Here is a 19,637-nt window from a genome sequence, read left to right as displayed (position 1 = left end):
CTGTTGGCCTCTTGGTTGCTTAAAAATATCGTATTAGGAAAAAGCTATTACCTAGCATGAGTATCAATAAAATATAATTATGTAATATTGTAGACAGCCCAATGATCCAGAGGTGAAAAGCCAGACAGCTGAATGACTAATGACTGCAGATCCAGTGAAGACAACCCTTCTTGCCTCCAAAGCTAGAAAATAACTCAGGAGTGCCAGCACAACATTCTGGAGAGCCATTTGTGCTCATTATTGGTATGTGTTTTTGTCACTGAAATTACCTACACTGCGTGTCTTGCAAATTATCTCCACAGAACAGCATGTAACTCTGAATGAAAAACTGGAAGTAATAGATGAATGGGTCTGTGTTCTATTTTTTTCTCCTTCTCTTGAGGAAATCTTAGTAGTTACTATAACAACCCTGGCCAGATCCCATCTTGTTTAGTATGGTAACAAACAGAAAACAAAAAAGCCCGATTTTGCTTTTAAAATTGCAGTCTTCATGAATTTCCTCTTTCAGCTCTGTGGGGAGAGAGGGGAACTTTCTCAAATAAAAGAGTCCTAGATCAAGACTGCTGATGGTTCCCGAGGTCAACAAAAGAGTGGTACAGAAAGCGAACAAAAGTGTTAAAAGCAAGGACCACATTAAGAAGATGCCTTTCACATGGCTTGGAGGTGTTCAGGTAGTTTTAGCAGACGACCCACAGCCTCAAAATTTTGTTAGTGCCTTGTATCCCCTTCTAGCAAAGTCAAGCACACTCTTTTAACCAGAGCCTCCAAAAAATAGGAAATAACTTTACAGCAAGCAACAGCTCCAAATGCCAACCAGCTCCACTCCCTGGCTTTTAGCACAATATAGCATTATTATGATAGTTGATAATGTCTAAGATTACACTTCATTTCCATTTTAACAGGGAAAAAAGAGGTCTGTCTACAAGGTTGTGCTACTGTTTCAATATTTATTGTTGCTTGATTTCTCTACTGCTATCTGTAGGAAGAAGTGTCACTTGAGTTTTTACAGCATCACTTAAAAAAAAAAAAATGCAACCACAGCTTTTACTAGTCTGTATCATTTCTTTCATACCCCTTATCTTGTAAAAACTAGAGCACTTCTAGTGGTGGATGATGGGGTCTCAGCTCTCACAATAGGGTGCTAGACGGACCATCTGCACCCGGAGGATGTTCTTACAAACCTAAGCCCAGAAGCAGTGCCAGGGATCTACCATGCTCAGCGATTCAGAAGCACAAACTCCACACTTGGTGCTCCACCACAGCAGCTTAAGCCACGTCCGCCTGGGAAACACTACCCAACAACAGGTCTTTGGATAAAGGCTCAAGCATTGCCTCGTGCTGAACACAGCTGGAAAACGCCCAGCTTTTGAACCACAGCTCAGTTCACTAAGCCTGTGAGAAGTATGCAATGGGCTACCACTGATCCATGAGCCTGGGTTTTATGGTTATGGCTGTGCTATTAAAGTCAGAGCCCAGGCATGAGCCTGCATCAGCATGATCTCTGGTATAGTTTTGATTCAGACCATCTAGCCCTCTGCCAAGTGATTCCCGGTCACAGTTTGGCACTTACCATGGGCCAGGACAGCTCCCAGCAGGCACCTTTTGGAGAGGAAGAGTGTTCAGCTGCATGGCACAAGCTGGCTGCATGGCCAAAATCCACTACCTGACTCAGTTCGAATGAACTGGCTTAGATTTAACCCACAGGCGTTAGTTCAGAGAGCTAATGTAACCTGTTCTGCCCTGACTCAGGCCAAAAGGTGTTGACTCAGAAGGTCATCGCCTGGAGCACACTTGCAGGACTACATCAGCAGAAAGTTTCAGTCTTTGTAGAAAGAGTTGCTGAAGGATCACATTATTAGGGGCTTAGTTTGGTGCGCCAGAGAAAAGAGAAAGAACAAAACCAGAGATGCCAGCAGGAAAGTAGCCTACATCACAACGAGCTGATGGCCACCTCCAGGAATCCTTCGTTGGCACCCCAAGTCCCTCGCAGGTATCACTCCAACACCCTGGTGGGATAGAAGACAACTACGTTGTGTCCCATAGATGACTGCGCACATGTACATGTGTCAGACACCTCCATCCAGCACATAAGCTCCTGTACCGATTTTTCACCTTGTCCTCCTTGCTCAAGGGCACACTGTTTCTGTCTGAGAGATCTGTGCCTTGTCTTCTTTTGGATCTCAACTGATGCCTACACATGGCTTAGAGCTGCCTCCAGAAACCCATATGTGCACATACAGACCGTAATAACAGTCATTATGCCAGTAGCACTACAACATTACTGTTACAGAATCAACAGAAAAAGAGTCAAGTTTTGCATTCGAGGTTTTTCAGAGAAAATCCACGAATGGGACAGGGCACGCTGGAAGAGTTTGCATCTCTCTCTGCTAATATGGGGCTTGTATCAGGGTTTTGAGGCCACATTAGCCCAGTGATGATCCGCTGCGTGCGTGCGAGTTTCACTAGTTTCAGGTTCAGAGCAACGATGACTTACTGGCATGTGATCCAAAGCAAAAGTCTTCTGGCCACCAGCACTGCAAATTTGATGTGGGATACAGAAATCCAGCTGTGCTCTGCCATCAGCAACTCAACAGTTTCCGATTTTTGTCTCACTACTCTACGAATGATACATACGGCAGACTTGACTCCAGCTGGCCCTATTGTATTGGATCTACAGTGACAGACAACAGGAGCCAGAAACTTTTTGTTCAAGTAGAGCCAGCAGATGTGACACTGAATAAACACAGACAGTCAATCTGCTGAGTAAGAAGGTATCGTTCATATAAATAACATACATCTAATCCTGCTTCCATTTTAAACCCAAATATGGGAATGCAAGATGCTCAGCGCTCTGCAGATTTATGCTTTGAACAATGAGATAAAGCAAGAGCAGATAACACACGGCCCCTTTGAGCTCAGTTTAATTCCTATTTCACTTTTGCTTTATTTTTTATTATCAGAACCACAGCTTTCTCCATGAAGAGCTTCCCACAGAGTGTTAACAGTCTGTCCAGGCTAATGTCAGATGGGGTAAGTTAGCCTTATCAAAATATCTGCTGGTCCCTACTGCTTCTCCCAATGGACCTTAATTACAGAGCAATTAAAAGTATTATTCCAATCTTTTTAACCTCACACATTTCAAAAATATGCATTACCCCCACTGAGGGGTTTCTCATGGTCTCAGCAACAGGACTTGTTAGGCTTGACCTCTGAAATTACACATTTCCTGATTATTGGAAAAGTTTGCAAACTTGCAGCTGCCAAAAAATTATTTCATTAGAAAGCCAGTAATGGTATGAATTAGCACACAAGAAAACCTCCTCTTTAGAGGTTACATGCTATATTGACACAAGGTCAGTGCCTTGTTTCAATATCATATGCACTCAGAAAGCAAGTAAAATTGGTAGGTAAGGTTGATACAGATAATTACTCTACCAGAACCCACTAAAGATAAAACTGGAGCAACTGGCTTCCAACTGCCCCCGCCATGTGCCTCGCACAAGCACATGCTTTCTTTTTGCGAGTTCACAGACTGCAAAGTACGGCTACAACATAATCCTGTACTCAATATGCATCCCTTGAGGATTAATGCTCAAGAACCTCTAAAAGACAAGGAAGTTTTTAATTGTGTTAAGAATCTGCTTTATTGAAAACTAAATGAGTAAGAGAGGACTGTCAGCAAGACTAATTATACTTGATATCACTGTGCTTGGTTTCCCCCACTTGGAGGGATCACTTCATCCTTCCTCAAAACACAGCCACCAGTAGGATGCAATGATGTAACACACAGCAATTAAAAAAAGGAAGTAGGAAAAAAAAAAATTATTACATTTCCCAGCATTTTCCATGGGATTAACCTCTTTTCTCATTAGAGACTCATTTATCTACTTTTTTTTACATTTGCTAGTGAGCTCCTCCAAGACAAACAGCAATTTATTTGTTCCCCGAGAACCCTGGGCCTGAAAGATGCAGCCATCTGTCAGCGGGAAGGAGCTCTCTGTAAACGGCTGCTTTCTCATCAAACCCTTTCTAGATTTTAATTTGCCACCTAAATTATCAAAGGAAACCAAATAGCTTTTAGTTATAGGTATATACACACAGAGTATTTTAAAGTACAAGATCAGATATACAGACCACTGCAAGTAGGACAATCAACAAAGCAGCTTTTGTGCTCCAAGAAGTGCTTCCCGTGACCCCAGGTGTCCACATCTATTTTGCCAAGAGACTTCTCCAGGGAAAGAGAACTCATGTAGACTTCATGAAATGTGCTGCTTAAGGTCTACTGAAGCATCACGAATATATAATTCAAACTCCCAAAGAAAATGGACAAAGGCCAGTTCCTCTGTTGGAAAGCCACCAAGCCATTCCTGAAGACCACGAAATTCAGACCGATGCTTATTATACCCCATAGAAGGACACCAAACCTCCCTCATTTGTTGAGGTTCAGTTTGGGGCCCAGAATTGCTTAAGACATTCAGATCTTGACAGCTCCCTCCAGGATAAAAATGGGCCACTCGGATTTTGGTCTTTTTTCCCTAGATTTCATTTCTTAGAAGAACCTTGTCAAAAAGTGTCTGGAAAAATTAAGTTACACCAGCTGACCTTAACAACCTCTTCAAAAACTTCTAACAATTTGAAAAGTTGACAATGGGAAGGTAGAAAAGCATGTGGCTGAGCCAAAGGAGGGAACATCTCATCGAAGCTAAGAGCAGGTACCTCTGCTTACTCACAGATAGCTTGCCCATGAGTCTAGACACCCTCTACACGGAGCATGACGAGAAAGACAGTTGTCCTCAAAGTGCAAAAGGGATTCAGTCCTTAAAAAGTAAGAAATTCACAAAGGAGGGGAAAAGTGAGCCTTTCAGGATCTAAAACACCTGTTTTCATTCTGGAACCACAACTGCTTGTTGCTTGAGGTAACAAATGGCAGACAGAATTGAGGTTTTGGGTACACAATGAAACCAGACTGAGTTATACTGCTCAATTTAAATTGTTTCATTATACTACCATAGCCATAGTGTGGAAGTGCTTACTCTATCCCAAATGTGAACACAGTGATGCCTTCTTAAACCTATTTTGTAACTTCAAAAAGTAGAACCACTATCTTGATTAAGTTTACTCGTATTCCCCCACTTTGGAGATACAGAAGAAGTAGGTTTGAGAACTGTGTCCTTTTTCTCTGTTAATGCCATTGTAAAAAACAATAGTTTGGTCCTGCATTGTGCACTGTGGGTTACCCAGCTTAAAAAAAAAAAAAAAACCAACAAAAACCTACATACAAACACAGTACAGGCTTAATTGGAGATTTGAGAAAGGTGAGGATTATTATTAGAACATGAAAACATTCCCAAAGGAAGAGAAATTTTAACTAAACAGAACTGGATGGATGATCTCCACCTAACGGAATTTTCCTCTAAAAGGAGGAAAAGAAAACAAGCTGAGGCATAACAAAATCCACCAAAAAGATGAGCAGAATCACCTGCTTCTGTCCTACCAGAAGAACCTCTGTCCAAGTGACCTCGACTCAGGAACTCCTGGTGCAGCTGCCTGGAGCCCCAGACCCATGTTCATCTGCAAATATCCTAAGCAGATCCCGTCCCAGACATTGTGCCCCAGAACAGTAGGCTGGAAACCACACACTTATGGAAACCTACCAAACATCAACCCTGCAAAGCTTTCTGGTGCAAATTTGCCTGGCGAGAGAAGGGTGTTTCAATGTTTGTCTGGATCCATTTCTGAGCCTGCTTCCTCGCTGTCTTTAGGTGTTCAATTAGCATTCCCAGTGCACGACAAAAATGGACAAAGATGGTCTCCCTTCTCCAACATCCCATTCCCTTTTGCGTGCAGAGTATCCTCTCCTTCCCTCCAAAAAGCATCATTAGGTAGTGAAGGCCCTTTGCATCCATTTATGAATTTCAGAATCAAAATTATGAAAATATATAAAGAGAGCTCACAAACCACATACAACAGCCTCTGCATCACCACAAACACACACGGGAGGATTCCCCATGCTGTCAAAAACACTCCTTTAATATGCACTGTGTTGAACTTAACGCTAAATCTCTGCTAAGGTAAGAGCAGCACCAAGCCTTTAATGCGTAGTATTGTTTTTATTCTGGCATATGTGCTTACATCCTCTTTAAACAGCAGCTCTAACATCTGCAAACTCCACTGCATCCTCAGGTAATATTGTGATTTTCCTTCCCTTTTATCATGACACGACACCTCTTTGGAATTGAAATGTTCTTTTGCTAGCAGGTTACCTCCCCAGGCTGAGCTCCATATTGAGGTTGGTGGCTTTTGAAAATTGATCTCAGACTTGATCTGAACCTGTGCTTTTACAAAGGAAAGTATAACCTTCAACCTGATGGTGTAAGAACAGCTGCTTTATTGTCTGCGGTTCTCTTGGGCACGCATACAAAAGGTAGTCAAAATGAATGATATGATACATCTTAGCCTTCTGTTTTTGAAAAAAGCTAGCTGATTTAGAAGAAAGAGATTATTTAAAATTGCATCAGGTGTTTTTTCCCCCACTGCTATCACAGTGTGTAAAGAACTGGACTCAGTTCACAGCTAGCTATGATGAGCAGTTCAGCTCGCTGTGTTTTGAGAATTGCTTGCATGTGTATTTTCATCTTACGCTACCCCGCCTCAAAAAAAAAAGGGGGGGGGGGGGGGGGGCGGGGAGCAAAATCCTAAGTTTTCTGGCCAACAGGCATAATTTAAGATCACCAGTAGAAATATTTCTTCTAAAGGACTCCCCACCACTATTAGTCACTATTTTATGAAAGCAGAGAAATGCAATAATGCAGGATAACACTAAACGAAGCATAAATGGGCCAGAAACCCAAAAGCCTGTTAGAAACACAGTAATAACTAAGGAAAAACTACAACACTTTCCTCAGAAAAGGTCATCTTGAGTGCAGCCACTGAAAAACTGGTGCAAACCCACTCAGCTCACTACCTCCGTAAGAATTAATATTTGCTCTCTCATCTACTCACCTGCATGTTTTTCCAAGAAGACCTGTAGGAATTTTCCTTCTGGAAAGACTACATCACTGGCAAGTTTGACTGAAACCAGTTCAGGGTCTCACCAGTTACTAGAGGGAGATATGAGACTGACAGGTGTGGATTTGCTGATGTCTAATAAAAAGCAAGTTTTGCTACAGATTTAACAGAGCTCAGTTGGGCAATCAATCAACTGTGAGACACAAATCCACTGGAAACCTGGCTTCATTACTTCTGCTGTTCACAGAAGAAATTGTTTTTAATCTAAACCTGTCTAATAAACAGTACTTTCAGAAAACAAGTGCGTATACATTACCTCGGTAACAAAGAGAGTGCGCGGATCGATGATGTCCAAGAAGTGCCTGAATCTGCCATAAAATGAAGTCTGGAAGACAGGGGAAACAAAAAAAAAAAAAAAAAAAAAAAAAAAACAAAACGTGTTCAGTTAGAAATTGCCTTTCACCTGCTGCAGAGAAAGGTTTTATTTCCTCTGCAGAACTAAATAGCAGCTAAAAAGAAATAATGTAGAAGCTGTTCACTGGTAATTTATGATAGGAAGTCTGAAAGGAAAAGATGAGGACTTGGACCCTGCTAATAGCAGCATTGCTATTAACAGGATACCAATATAAATGCTTTAATAAAGGGATACTATCAAGCTGCTGAAACATCCATTACTTTTTCCCCCCCCAAAATGAAATATTGCCTGCCTCCCTATGGGATTCCTGGGAGATGTCTGAGGCCACAAAAACCCAACATGCAGCTCCAGACTTCCCATACTGAGCAATGCTGTAAAAGGAATTCCCACCCTGCAATGTCTTTAACACGGTCCCTGTGCTGCTTGTCCTCATTCCTGCTAGCACCCATCTCGCAGGACCAGCAGCACCACGGGGTCCCCGATTTTGGGGAGACTAGCATGAAGAAACTCCTCCCATACACCGCCGGAAAAAAAGGTATGTGAAATTATATTTTCAAATGTTCTAAAAAGAGTTTAGTCTCAACAAGGGAACAAGTAGTTTTCTCCTTGTTGGGAAAAATGAGAAAAGTCTAAGATGAGCATAAGTACAAATCCAGTTTTATGTCTTACATTTATTGCAGAATTGTCCAGGCACTGAACTAGGGCTGGGTTTCATTGTGCCAGTCCCTACACAAACACAGAGCAGACGATGGACTGTGAACCTTAACATACGTAAAAGAAACCCTAACTTCACGATTTGGGCTTGTTAGTGGCACATTTGGAAAAATCCAATCTAGATGTGCTTGCATAGGGATAACACCGCACAAAAGCTGGTGAAGATGCTTTCACTAGGAGCAGCAAAAGTGTCTGAAGGACCAGAAAGGGATCCAGAGAACTGGGAACAGAGTCTGAAAGAAAGGGGAAGGTGTCTGAAATAGGCTGGAAAGATCACGGGCAGGTCCAAAGGAAAGGAGAGCAGTTTTGACTCAGTATTTAAAAAATAAATTAAATTAGGCAAGCCCAAAGCACTGGACCGTGAAATACTGATATATGGAGGGCACTCAGGATACATGTACATCATCACTCAAACATCAGTCTGGATTCCTTCATCTGGATACAGATGTAGGCTGAGTGTGCCAGCACTGCCTTACTGCAGCCTGAACTCTCATCTGGACATCGGTAACACCAAACAGACACGGGGCAGCCAGGTCCAGCAGCTGCTCTCCTATGGCTTCTCCCCAGCAGTTTGCAGCCCATCACGGATGCAGAAAGGACACAGGTCATGAACCTCCACATGCTCTTGAATATTGGGACCCCTTGCCCTGGGTGCTCTCCAGCCACACGCAGGCAAGTCTCTTTTTGCATTTGTAATACGGAAGCGCACTATAAATAAAGGAGTGGAATATGGGTACAGCAGTGAGAATGGCATTTAATCACAGCCTGGCATAATTTTATGAAACATGCTGGTTCTTCTCTGCTGAATCCATCGAGCTCAGAGAAATACCAGTAATACTGCCTACTTATTCAGGCAGAAATCCCTATCTAATGGCAGTTTCCAGCAACACTGCTGTCCACCACCTCACGTTGCAACACCCAGTTCTCAGCTGCTTACAAAACTCTCTGCTGTTATTTTTCCATGTTCTGCACTAAAAAAAGAAAAACCCACAACTAAACAAAATAGCTTCACATAACTTCAGCAAAAAAGCCCAGTGGTTTTTAATTAGCATTGATTTAATTAACACTAATTCTGGTACTTTCTAGCTTTTGCGAGCTTGACATTTTGCTGCCTTACTTTTATTTTCAGTATAAAGATCTCCGCAGATGCCACTGTCCTCCACATCACTACTGCCCGATGCTTGCCAGTGGTGCAGGGAGTGACATGACTAACGGATGACTCACTTGGTCCCTCGTCACGTTATCCTGAGCGCTCCCACGTACCATCGTCCCTCTCCCACTGCCCAGCCTTCTGCACTTGCTCAATGCCGAACAGCAATAAGAGAATTCAGAGCAGTCATAAGTACATGGTTTAAACAAGAACACAAGGGGGGGATTTTTAAATTTAAGTGGTCCCGACTTCTCCACTGCCTTCATCGTTGTGGCATGCATCTCACAGTGAGAAAAAGAATATTAAAGAGAATTAAATAGAACATCAGTATTTTACACCCACTTCACATAGGTGTAAATGACAGTACAAGGCTCAAGGAAGGGGGAATGAGACCATAAGTTCAAATGCGCATGGCATACATGTTTTTTGAGAAGTAAAGATTTAAATGTGCAAAGCTGCGGAGGCTCTCAGGAAGCCAGTCCCGTAGCCCAGGGTCATTGTTTGTTTAGCTCAGGTACAGCGGTGGTCTCCTGCTCTGATCCTTGCCTGGTACAACCTCAGCGATGCCCAGCTAAGGACACATTTCAGCAGCTCAAACTCATCCTGCTGCAAGCCTGTTCCCACGCCCCCTCCTCCACTCCTGCCCTGTGCCAGCGCTGACACTCACCCAATGCTGCAACTGTCTGATTGAAGAGCTAAGAGTGCCAAAAGTCTAATCCTTAAACGAGGGATTTGGTTTCAGGTGGTGGTGTTGCCTGAACGCCTTCCTTCTGCGGTCAGACAAGCCCCAGGGCAAGGGCAGGACCAGTCGAGCAGGGTCAGGACAACAGCCCTCACTCAGGCTCCAGTGGAACTCCATGGTGAGGTCCAGAACAACAACAACAAAAATATAAAAAAGCTACTTCTACCATGCAGAGCTGCTGACCATTCCTTCAAATGCTTGTGGCCAACATTCATATCTTTAAGTACACATACACACAAAACCAACCAGAAATGCTGCAACCCAGTATGAGAAGAAGTACTTTCCCAGTCTCATGAAACTTAAAAGATCTGTATGAAGAAGCCTTGGGGCTTTCTGAAGGCTTTCTCCAAGAAGCAAAATTGCTTTATCCTCCTAGCCTTCTTCCTGGGAAAAAAAAAAAAAGTCTGAATATACAGGGACCAAGAAAATTAACAGGGACAAGTAGCAGGCACTGTGCTGTGTATGGGCTTGCTAGGAGATGATGGCCAAAGTGTCCTTTTCTCAGATACCACAAGGTACTTCATGGTGCAAGGTCACCTACAGCCAACTGCTTGTCCACCAGCAGATAGGACTAATTCAGTGCTTGCTTCTTTCATCCACATTATTCGGGAAAAAAAAAAATTTACCCTCCTGCTACTTCAAAGAAAGGACGACAGGAATGCACATGTACCTCTTCCCTAGGCTGAAACACAAGGCAGAAGCCAGTTCTCAAGAACATCTCTGACCATCAGGGATGCACAAAGAGACCAGGTGAGGAGACCGGAGCTCAAATCCATCCTCCCTCCCCTAAGGCAGGCAACAAGATCCAACTCACTGGCTGTGGTTTCCATTTTCTTTTTGCATTACCATAAGCTCTCTAAAATGCAATTACAAAAAATGTGCTTTTCCTTGCTGCTCTTATGGGCTGCCTGGAAGTGAAAAACCCATCTTAAAAGTCTCCCATGAAGGGGATTCTGGTGCTCAACCACCACCCAACCTTTCCAGCAGAAGGCCTATTGTCACCCTGAGGCTCAATCTCTGTCACAGCAATTGAAGCCAAAATCTGCCCGCTCTCTTTCCCAGATCCCAAGAAACAGGATGAGCTGTAGTCCCATGACAGTGAGTTATCCTTTAATGCATTCCTGATCAGCTCGGCACCCTCACAGGTCGGCTCAACAACATGTCTCATCACCACCACAGGACAGCACAGCAGAAGACAAGCCATTAACAAACTTCTCTCTCCGCTGCCTCTAGTCCAAGCTTCTTCAAACAAGGCAACTGCATTAAACCTCATTCACTCCCACGTCCAGGCCAAGATTTTAAAGACAGCAGCTTTGTTAATCAAGCAACTGGAAAAAAAAAACAAAAACATTCTAATTGGTAAAAAAGCACTTTCCCCATCCCACTTCTCCCCCTCATGTGCATGCAAGCTGTGCTCACTTGCAATCAAAAAACCCAGGGGAAAAGAAGCAAATAAAGCTCAGCCTTGATAGGGGAGAGCAACATGAAAGCAAGATGAGCGGCAGAGTGGGATGGGTGGAAGTCCCCAGTTCTACACCTAAAACTTCTCAAAGTCAATTCACGGTGCCATACCCTGTTTCATGAAAAAAAACAGACCAAAAAAGTAGAGGAGTATGAGTTTGAACAAGTTCTGTTTCGTTTTTTTGAAAACTCTGATGAATGAGAACCTCATTTTTCCACAACAAAAGCTCTCTTTCTGCGGTGTCTCTGAGAACCACATAAAATGGAATCAAATTCAAACCAAGAGCAAAGTTGTCTTCTTGAGGCTGCATCAAAACATCATCACTGTGTATTTCACTCCTCAGCCCTCCTAAGCAGCAGTATATTTCCCATGACTATACAGCCCCTGAGCAAAAAACACCCGTTGTTTTTACTGCCATCCAGCCTTGGGACTTTCGGTTTTTTTCCTTTTCAGATGACTATGGAAAGCTGTTTGACTGCTAGACCTTGCTGCTTGCCCTTCCATCACCCAGATCAGTTCCCTGCTTCTCCTGACTAGAAGGCATCAGATTTTTTTTTTGTAATTAGTGTAAAGACTGTTATTTGTTTTCACACAGTTGCATGCAAAACAAAAGGCAAAAAAAAAAAACCAAATCCTAATCATTCAGAAATTTGGCAGCAAATTAAATCAGATCCAACTGTTGCACCTCAACAGCAACTCAAGATGGCTTCGTGAACATAACCACAAAACTAAACTCACAGAACAGATCAGGATTTTGCTCAGCAATCCTGATTCAAACACTTCCTTACAAATACCAAGTTTCTACAGGGTAAGTAAGAAATCAATAGCCAAAATACCACAGACTGTTTTACAGGCTGACCACAGACAAGAAGCCTTCAAGAAGGGCTTCTTTGGCTCTAACAAACTGAAAAATTGGTTCCCACAGCTGAGCTACGAGGACTCAACCCAGAAACCCTCTGAACAGCTTTACGTTCATTTACACACTAACATTTTACACTCCTCACTTGTACTCAGGCTTCACAGAGCACTGCAGTGCTTTGTGTGATGGGAGTATTGTGTTTAACTGTGAATGAAAGTGATGAGAAATAAATAAATAAAAACATAACGAAATTCTTTCAGCTTAAAATACATTCAACTCCCAAATTATTTTCCAACCCAAATTAATCCACTGCATATTACTAGTTTTCTTTGCTGCGCTCCAAAGCAACAGGTAAGGCCAAGTGACTGGGCAGGCACTAACCTGACCTTCTCAATTTTCTTACAGGACCTTTTGGCTCTGCTAAGAGGAATGAGGAAACCCCTATGAAGAAGTTAATTTAAAACCACTGACAGAAATAAATCCAGAAACATGTTACAGAGACATTTTTCTTACTCCTTTCTCTTCATTATCAGAAAAAGCTATTTAAAATTTGGTGTTAAGCTACATCAGTCCAGACACTGCCACATCATACTGGGGTTTCTACAGCAAAGAGACGCCTCATTGAAAGCCTCAGCCTCGGGAAAACAAGAGGCTGACCTCAGGTGAAGCACAATATTGCAGTTTCTAGTTTTTATACTTTTCTTCTGTAACTGCTTGAAGTTCTGCCATTGCTAACAAGTGGTTCCTTCCCCGCGTTATGACTGCTTTCTTTCTAAGCTCTGTCAGTTAGAGGGCTTTAGGATACACAAAGCAGCTGGTGCTCTTGTTCATAACAGAATTATCTCAGCAAAATGGTGCTACAACAAACTCCTGGGGTGCAGGACAAGCAGGGAAAGGCCAGGCATTGCAGCAAGTACTTGCCCACGGTCCATATTGTAAATCCTTATACTTAGGGAACCACTTTCCGCAGGTCATCACAATGGAGCACCCCGTTATTCCTGCAACTCAGACAGCCAAGTCATGGCTCAGCCCTTCTCCTACCAGCTACCACCGCCTTGTCCCAGGCTCTAGCAAACACCTGCACATTAATTAACTCGTTATTACAAATACTAAGAAGAGCGAATTTTATTTTATTTGCCATTTCAGTGTTAAAACTGTTACTCACTGTTCTAGTGTGTCTTTCCCATACCTCCTTCTGACCCTTTCTCCTCCATCCATTCTCCATCATTCCATGCCCATTACCATCTAACAGCGGGGAAAGCAAGGTATTTCCACCTCCCTCCAAGGTTTAAACTGGACACACCAACTCTGCATCCATCCAACAAACCCAACAGTTGTTAGAACAAGCGAACGGGATGAGAGGATCAAGCCCCGGGGCACAGGCACAACCGGTCACTGCTCAGTGCACCAGCACAGCAGCAGCCCTATGGCACGTTGCAGTCAACCAAACCTGGATTTAAGTGAGAATTCAGAATGGTTCCTTTTCAACAGGATGATTTCTAGCTCTGGCTATCATACTCATGCAAGGGATAGAGCTTGCAAGATGCCCAGAAGTTTGACCTTCAGCTCCCAAATATCCATCCGTGGATCGTTTTTACCATTTTATTCCTGTAACATCTGTTGTAGTAAACAGTTATCTGGAAGAAAACTGAATAACACAAATTTCCTGTGATTAATCGCGGCTATTTTGGGACCGCTTCTCACCAGCCTGCAAGCAAGATGAAGTTCTGCAAAGTGGCTGGGAATATTAATTCCCTTGCATGGCACAGCAGTTCATAGCGAGCACAGGAGTACGTTACAGATTCAGCTCATTAAAGTGGCTGTGCTGTGGGCCATGGAAGATCCAGCTGACTCCGAGATAAGAACTAGAAGGAAACTACTTGCAGGCTCAAGAAATTTGAAGAAAGGCAGTGAGATGCAGGTAAGTGACCATTAGCAAGCACTTGTTTATCATCTTAAAGAGGGCGAGTATTCCTCGAAAGTATATGTTGGCCAGCCCTGGGAAGAACAGGAGATATGTGCGACTTTACCGATTTAATTACAGTGTGATTTTAAAAAGGATTTAATTAAGCCAGAGCAAAAGGCATGCAGACTTTGGGGGGGGGGGGGGGGGGTGTGTGAGCTAAAAAATCAGGCTTACGTCAGCTTTAAATTAATTAGGAAGAGTTTTAAGCTAAACCAAAGAAAATTAAGAAAATTCAAGCCACTGAGCAATGGGACTTTGGCAAGGTACGGTCGGACAGCAGAGCTGCGTAATTACATGCATACTTGCAGTCCAGCCCGTTACAAGTTGAAGCTAAGAGGTGAAGGAGTTGAACGACTCCTAGTCCTCTGATGCTCTCAATTTGACTTTACAGTATTAAAAAGTCTGTATGGGAGTAGCTCCTGCATCTCAGTTACTTCAGCCACCTGCAGTGACAGGTCTGCTCGTGAATGTGAACACAGCCAGGATGCAGCATGGAAACCTTTCGTGGGCTTTACATGGAGTAGTAGGGGTTTACATCTTGTAGCACAAGATGCATACAAACAAACTCCCTGTTTAAAATCCAATCCTGGCTGATAGAGAAGTAAAAAAGCCAACTGATAGCTTTTTTGGCAGGTTCCGTGAAGTTAACAGATAAACATCAAACCCAAAGGTGTCTGTATTTCCTCCTCTTCTCTGCAATTCGTCTTTTAAGCATGTGTTTGCATGACCCAATAGATTGCATAGCATAAACAGGGTCAGCCCGTCTTTAGGGCTGAGAAACCCACATTTGGTGACAGCAAACACCATTTACTGTATGCCAACCTCATCTCAAGCAGCTTGGGCTGGACCTACGCATACACAAGAGTTAAAGCAGTTATGAACCACCCTTAAACATCCTTCCACAGCCTTTTAAGAAAATCCCTTCTCCATAAGGATGACCCTTTAGGAGAGGAGTTTCATTCACTTTTTTCAAGTGGAAAATAACATTACACTGAGCAGCACGAGGAGAAACTTCTGTGTTAACACTACGATACAGCTCTGGTTCCTCCCACTGCCTGTACCAGGGCTTTCAGCAATCACAGCACGCAAGCAGCAAGCCATTAGGCTCCTGAGAGGCGTATCTAATCAACAGCGTCTTTATCTGTGTGTTATTGCAAGGGTTATCCTGGACATAGGAGGCATGTCGTTTTGCTAAGGGTGGTAATAAACCCTGGTTATGCTTTAAACTTACCATATTAAAGCATGCAAAGAGCAAGAAATAATGATTTTTGGCAGTAATGTCCTTATAAGACATTTCTGAGATTAGCATGTGTTGAGTTCCAACGTATAAAAAATCTGCAAGGTCAAGCTCTGAAAACAGCACAACTCTAACGATGCTGTTAATATTGCAGTCATAGAAATGGGTGTGTTTGCCCAACAGAATAAAGCAACCTAAGCACATCATATATTCCATGACCATACATACAGGCTGAGCTGTTCAAGGAATAAAAGATGTTTATCGTTCTGGTTTGGGTTTATTTCCCTTTATTTCCCTGAAGGATCTATGATCTGCGATTTCTTTTTTTTTTTTTTTTTTTTTTTTTTTTCTTCATTTACTACTTCACAAAGAGGATGAGGCATGCTCATGAGTTCTGCTTGTTGAGATGACCGCCCTCAACTTCAGCTGGGGAAGAAGTCAGCTCACTCCTTGCTCGGTTTCCCCCATGCTTGCAGTCCTCCCACACTAGCCAAGACAACCTCACGCTACTTTTTAGAGAGCTGACCCCAATAAAACCACCAGAGTTTAACTCCGTGCTATCTTCCTCCTGCAGTTAACACCCCTGGTTAGCAAACAACCGCGCCCACACCTTATTTAGACCCTTGCTGGAAAGGTTTCTTCAGCTCTTCTGATAGAAAAAAAATCCATTTATTTTGCCCAGGGTAAATGCCTGGGCTACAGGCAAAGACCCCAGAGCACTGGGAACACACATTTAGTGCTCTGGCTCTAGAAGAGGGAGCACTTCGCAAATCCTTGAAGAAAAAAAAGGAGGAGTATGCCTAATAAATTAGAACTACTTGTCAAAAAATTAAGTCCTTATCACACATTCTCAAGCCTAACGTCCTCATTTCTTCTTCTACCTAAAAATAGCCTGCTTCCTTTGGGAGACAGAGGCTCTTTCCAGCAAAGAGAAGAAAAAAAGAAAAAAAAAAAAAAGGTGACTCGACAGAATGCCACTTGCCCAAAGATCGAGAAAAACAAGTGAACTGCAAAATAAGGGAGGGGAAAAGGGGAATTTAATAACCTCCAGAGGTGGTGCTGGGGATGGACATCTCCTGCCTGCTGTCCTGAATTCTGCTCAGCCACTTTCTGGGAGCTCTGGGCCACAGCAGGGGAAGGAAACCACCGTGTCTCCTCTGAACCAAATCCCCAGGCAGTCAAGTTTGCTCTCCAAGGTTTTTGTTCCTGACACACAACTTTTCCTTGTTTTCCCCCGCAGGGACAAAGATGCTCAGCACAGCTCCCTGCATCTCTCCCAGCCCCAGTTTTAGTCAAACCTCCCCTTAAATAGCCCCAGTCCTGTTCCCAGCCAGCGTTTCAGAGGAAAAGTAAATGCTGTCATCGCATGGGGCTACGTCTAGAATTTAAACAACCACCCGAAGCGTCACTAATCCTTTCCAAAACAAGTAAGGCATCCTTTGTCAGCTGCACCGCTAAAGCCGAGATCTCATAAACAGATAAAACCCCGCAACAGGCCACTGAAAGAACGGGAAAGGCAGAGAGCTGCAGGGGAAATGCAAAGGATCATGGTGTTCAAGGTCCGCCGATCCCTTGGGCTGACATAGGCACTTTTCCCCAGCGCCAGAGACTAAAGTTTGGTAGCAAACACCAAGGTCAAGGTGGGGGAAATAAATAACCATAACTGTCTGACCCAGAGATGAAGGACCTCGGCTCTGCCAGGGCAGCAGTGCTGATAGAGCAGGCTGCAGTGTCTCAACCTGAGCAGAGCCGACCGCAGGATCTGACCGGGTGCCCTAAGCCCCGGCAACACTCGAGCCTCTCCTGCTCTGCGACCCCTCAACGCTGCCAGATCCCAAACCGCGCTGTCCAGCCGTGCTTCACACACGGGCAGATGGAGCAGGAGAAAACAGGGGAGCGCGGGGTGAGAGCTGGCAGGACACCAGCACCACACGACCCATCCTACAGCACCCACTGGACCTCCACACTGCTTTGTAGAAGATTTTACAGGAAAGGAATGAAACCACTACAGAAGAGAAGGGGAATGATTTCCAATGCCTGGTGTGGCCCTCTGGCAAAGCACCCCTGAAGCATCCAGTCCCAAGGGTGCCTTTGCCGACGGGCATCCCTCACCCCGGATCCGGGCCACGGTGTAAACGCACCGGGCTCATCTCCCAGGAGTGGCAGCAAGGAGAGAGGACGTCTCCGCTCAAACGCGCACGCAATCATTAACATCCTGCCATACCCCTCGAAACATTTTCTAAATGTTGCTACAAGTGACAGTCGCTCCTTAATGAACAGAACGCACCGATTCTGTGCCTGACTCACTGCCAAGTGTGCCTCGAATCATCTGTGGTGTCTAGAAGGGAGTAGCGTCTCCTCCTCCTCCTCCTCCTCTCCTTATTAAAAACCTCCATCTCCCCAGCCTGAGCATCCCTCGGCTCACGCAGCCGAGCAGGCTCCTGGCGCAGGGAAGTCACCCCTTCCTTGCTGCGGGGGATCTGTTGCTCCAAGGAGGTCCCACCACAACCTCCCAAACATGGATAAGTCGGCAGGGAAAGAGGCACGTAGATCCACCACCCGAGAGCTGGCCCCCCATGGGAAATCAGCAACTGGACTTCTCAGCAACCCAGACAGGTGGCTTTGGTCAAGCCAAGCTCTGTGAGCTGCAATTAGCAAGTCAGATGGTTGGCAAATAGCGGTCCCATACAGATTTCATGTGGATGGTGGGAGGAGAGTCTCCTCGGAGACTACCCCAATAATGGGGGGACACACACACCTATTAATGAGCAGACTCCTGCTACTCATTCTTGATTTGGTAATTGCAATGCCTCATTCCTCTCCAGAGGAGTCCTACCCAGCTCAAGAGCGACTGAAGGAGGCTTTATGAACTTTGTCAGCCTGACACGGCTCCACGAGAACGAAGAGGGGTCTTCGTCAGCAGCGCCGTGGCAGGGACCCCGCAGAGGGCTTGTGAAGAGAGGCTGTGGAAGGCGGCAGCGGGGAGGAGCCACTCTGACCACCACACCAGCTCTCCTCGCCCCGGGGACGGCTTCTGTGGGCCGCAGGCCTTCCTGGCCATTCCCCAGTCATCAGGTACCAAGGCCGGGGCGCCTCTGCTGCGCAGGTGCCGCTTCTATCGCCTCAGGCGTCGTCCCAAACCACGTTTCCTCGGCGGTCGCCTCAGACACCCCACACGACGCCATTTTGTGAGCACCAGCCCCTGCCCAGCCAACACCCCGACCCCCGCAGAGGCGGCCGAGCGGCTATGCGAACCCGCAGCACGGACAGCTCTTTATGAGGTGGCCGAAGCGCCCACCCGGGAGCGGTCCCGGCTCCCGCACCCACCCGGTTCCCCCCTCACCGCCCCGGGCCCTGCCCTGGAGGTCCCACTCCCACCCGGGGCAGCTCCTCACCTCCCTGCAACCTTGGGCTCGCCGCCCCGCCCGCCGGGGCAGGGCCCAGCCCTCGCACTGTCCTACCGGAGGCGGGGGGTGGCAAGACGAGGCCGCGCCGTGCGCTGGCACCCGAGACCCCCCTCACCCCAAAACCCCGCTGCTCTCGGAGGCGACCGCGGGGCTCGAACCCGCGACCCTCCAGCTTCAGCTCCCGCCCCGAACTACAGGGGCCCGGCGGGACGCGCCAATCACCGCCCGCCGCGGGAGCCGCCGCGGGGAGGGAGGCGGCGGCTTTGAGTGACAGCCGCGCGGCCCAACGGCAGGGGGGCTGCGCACCAATCAGCGCGCCGCCCTGGGGGAGGGCGGGGGAATAGGAGCAGGGAGAGGGGGTCTCCCCTCACGGCGGGGGGGGAGGAACAACGCCGCGTTGTGGGGGGGGGGGGGGTGGGGGGACGACGGGGGACGGGGACAGCTCCCGCCGCCGCTCCCCGTCCGTCGCCCAGCCGCCCCCCCCTCCCGCTGCCGGCGGTACCTGTTCGAAGCGAGGCTTCCCCAGCTGGAAGGGGGGATAGTCCGCCGGCTCCGCCATTCCCTTCGCGCGCTGCTAAGCGCCACTTTAAACAGCCTCCCCCCGCCGGCTGGGCCCGCCCCTTACGGCGCCGCCGCGTTGATTGGTCGCGGCTCACCCGCAGCTCCCGCGCGGCACG

The 19,637-nt window shown here is 45.9% G+C and overlaps 1 protein-coding gene across 3 annotated transcripts in view; it reads right to left on the bottom strand.

The window, feature by feature from the left end:
* The window catches only part of SFXN5 (sideroflexin 5), a 101,130-nt gene extending 81,563 nt beyond the window's left edge, over window positions 1-19,567 (bottom strand). The window contains exons 1-2 of one of the 3 annotated variants that reach the window (XM_049794367.1): window positions 19,463-19,567; window positions 7,325-7,393 (exon numbers count right to left, since the gene is read on the bottom strand). In XM_049794367.1, the coding sequence (XP_049650324.1) occupies window positions 7,325-7,393; window positions 19,463-19,519 (126 nt within the window). In that variant the 5' untranslated portion in view covers window positions 19,520-19,567. Of the gene's footprint in view, window positions 1-7,324; window positions 7,394-11,172; window positions 11,209-18,948; window positions 19,065-19,462 lie in introns of those variants that run through there. The other 2 variants (XM_049794387.1, XM_049794378.1) reach the window with 2 other exon arrangements.
* Window positions 19,568-19,637: the final 70 nt, after the last annotated feature.

The sequence above is a fragment of the Accipiter gentilis genome, chromosome 3, assembly GCF_929443795.1.
Source record: "Accipiter gentilis chromosome 3, bAccGen1.1, whole genome shotgun sequence".
Classification (NCBI taxonomy): domain Eukaryota; kingdom Metazoa; phylum Chordata; class Aves; order Accipitriformes; family Accipitridae; genus Astur; species Astur gentilis.
Note: the sequence above shows the minus strand (reverse complement) of the source record. Positions and strands in the feature narration are given on the sequence as shown.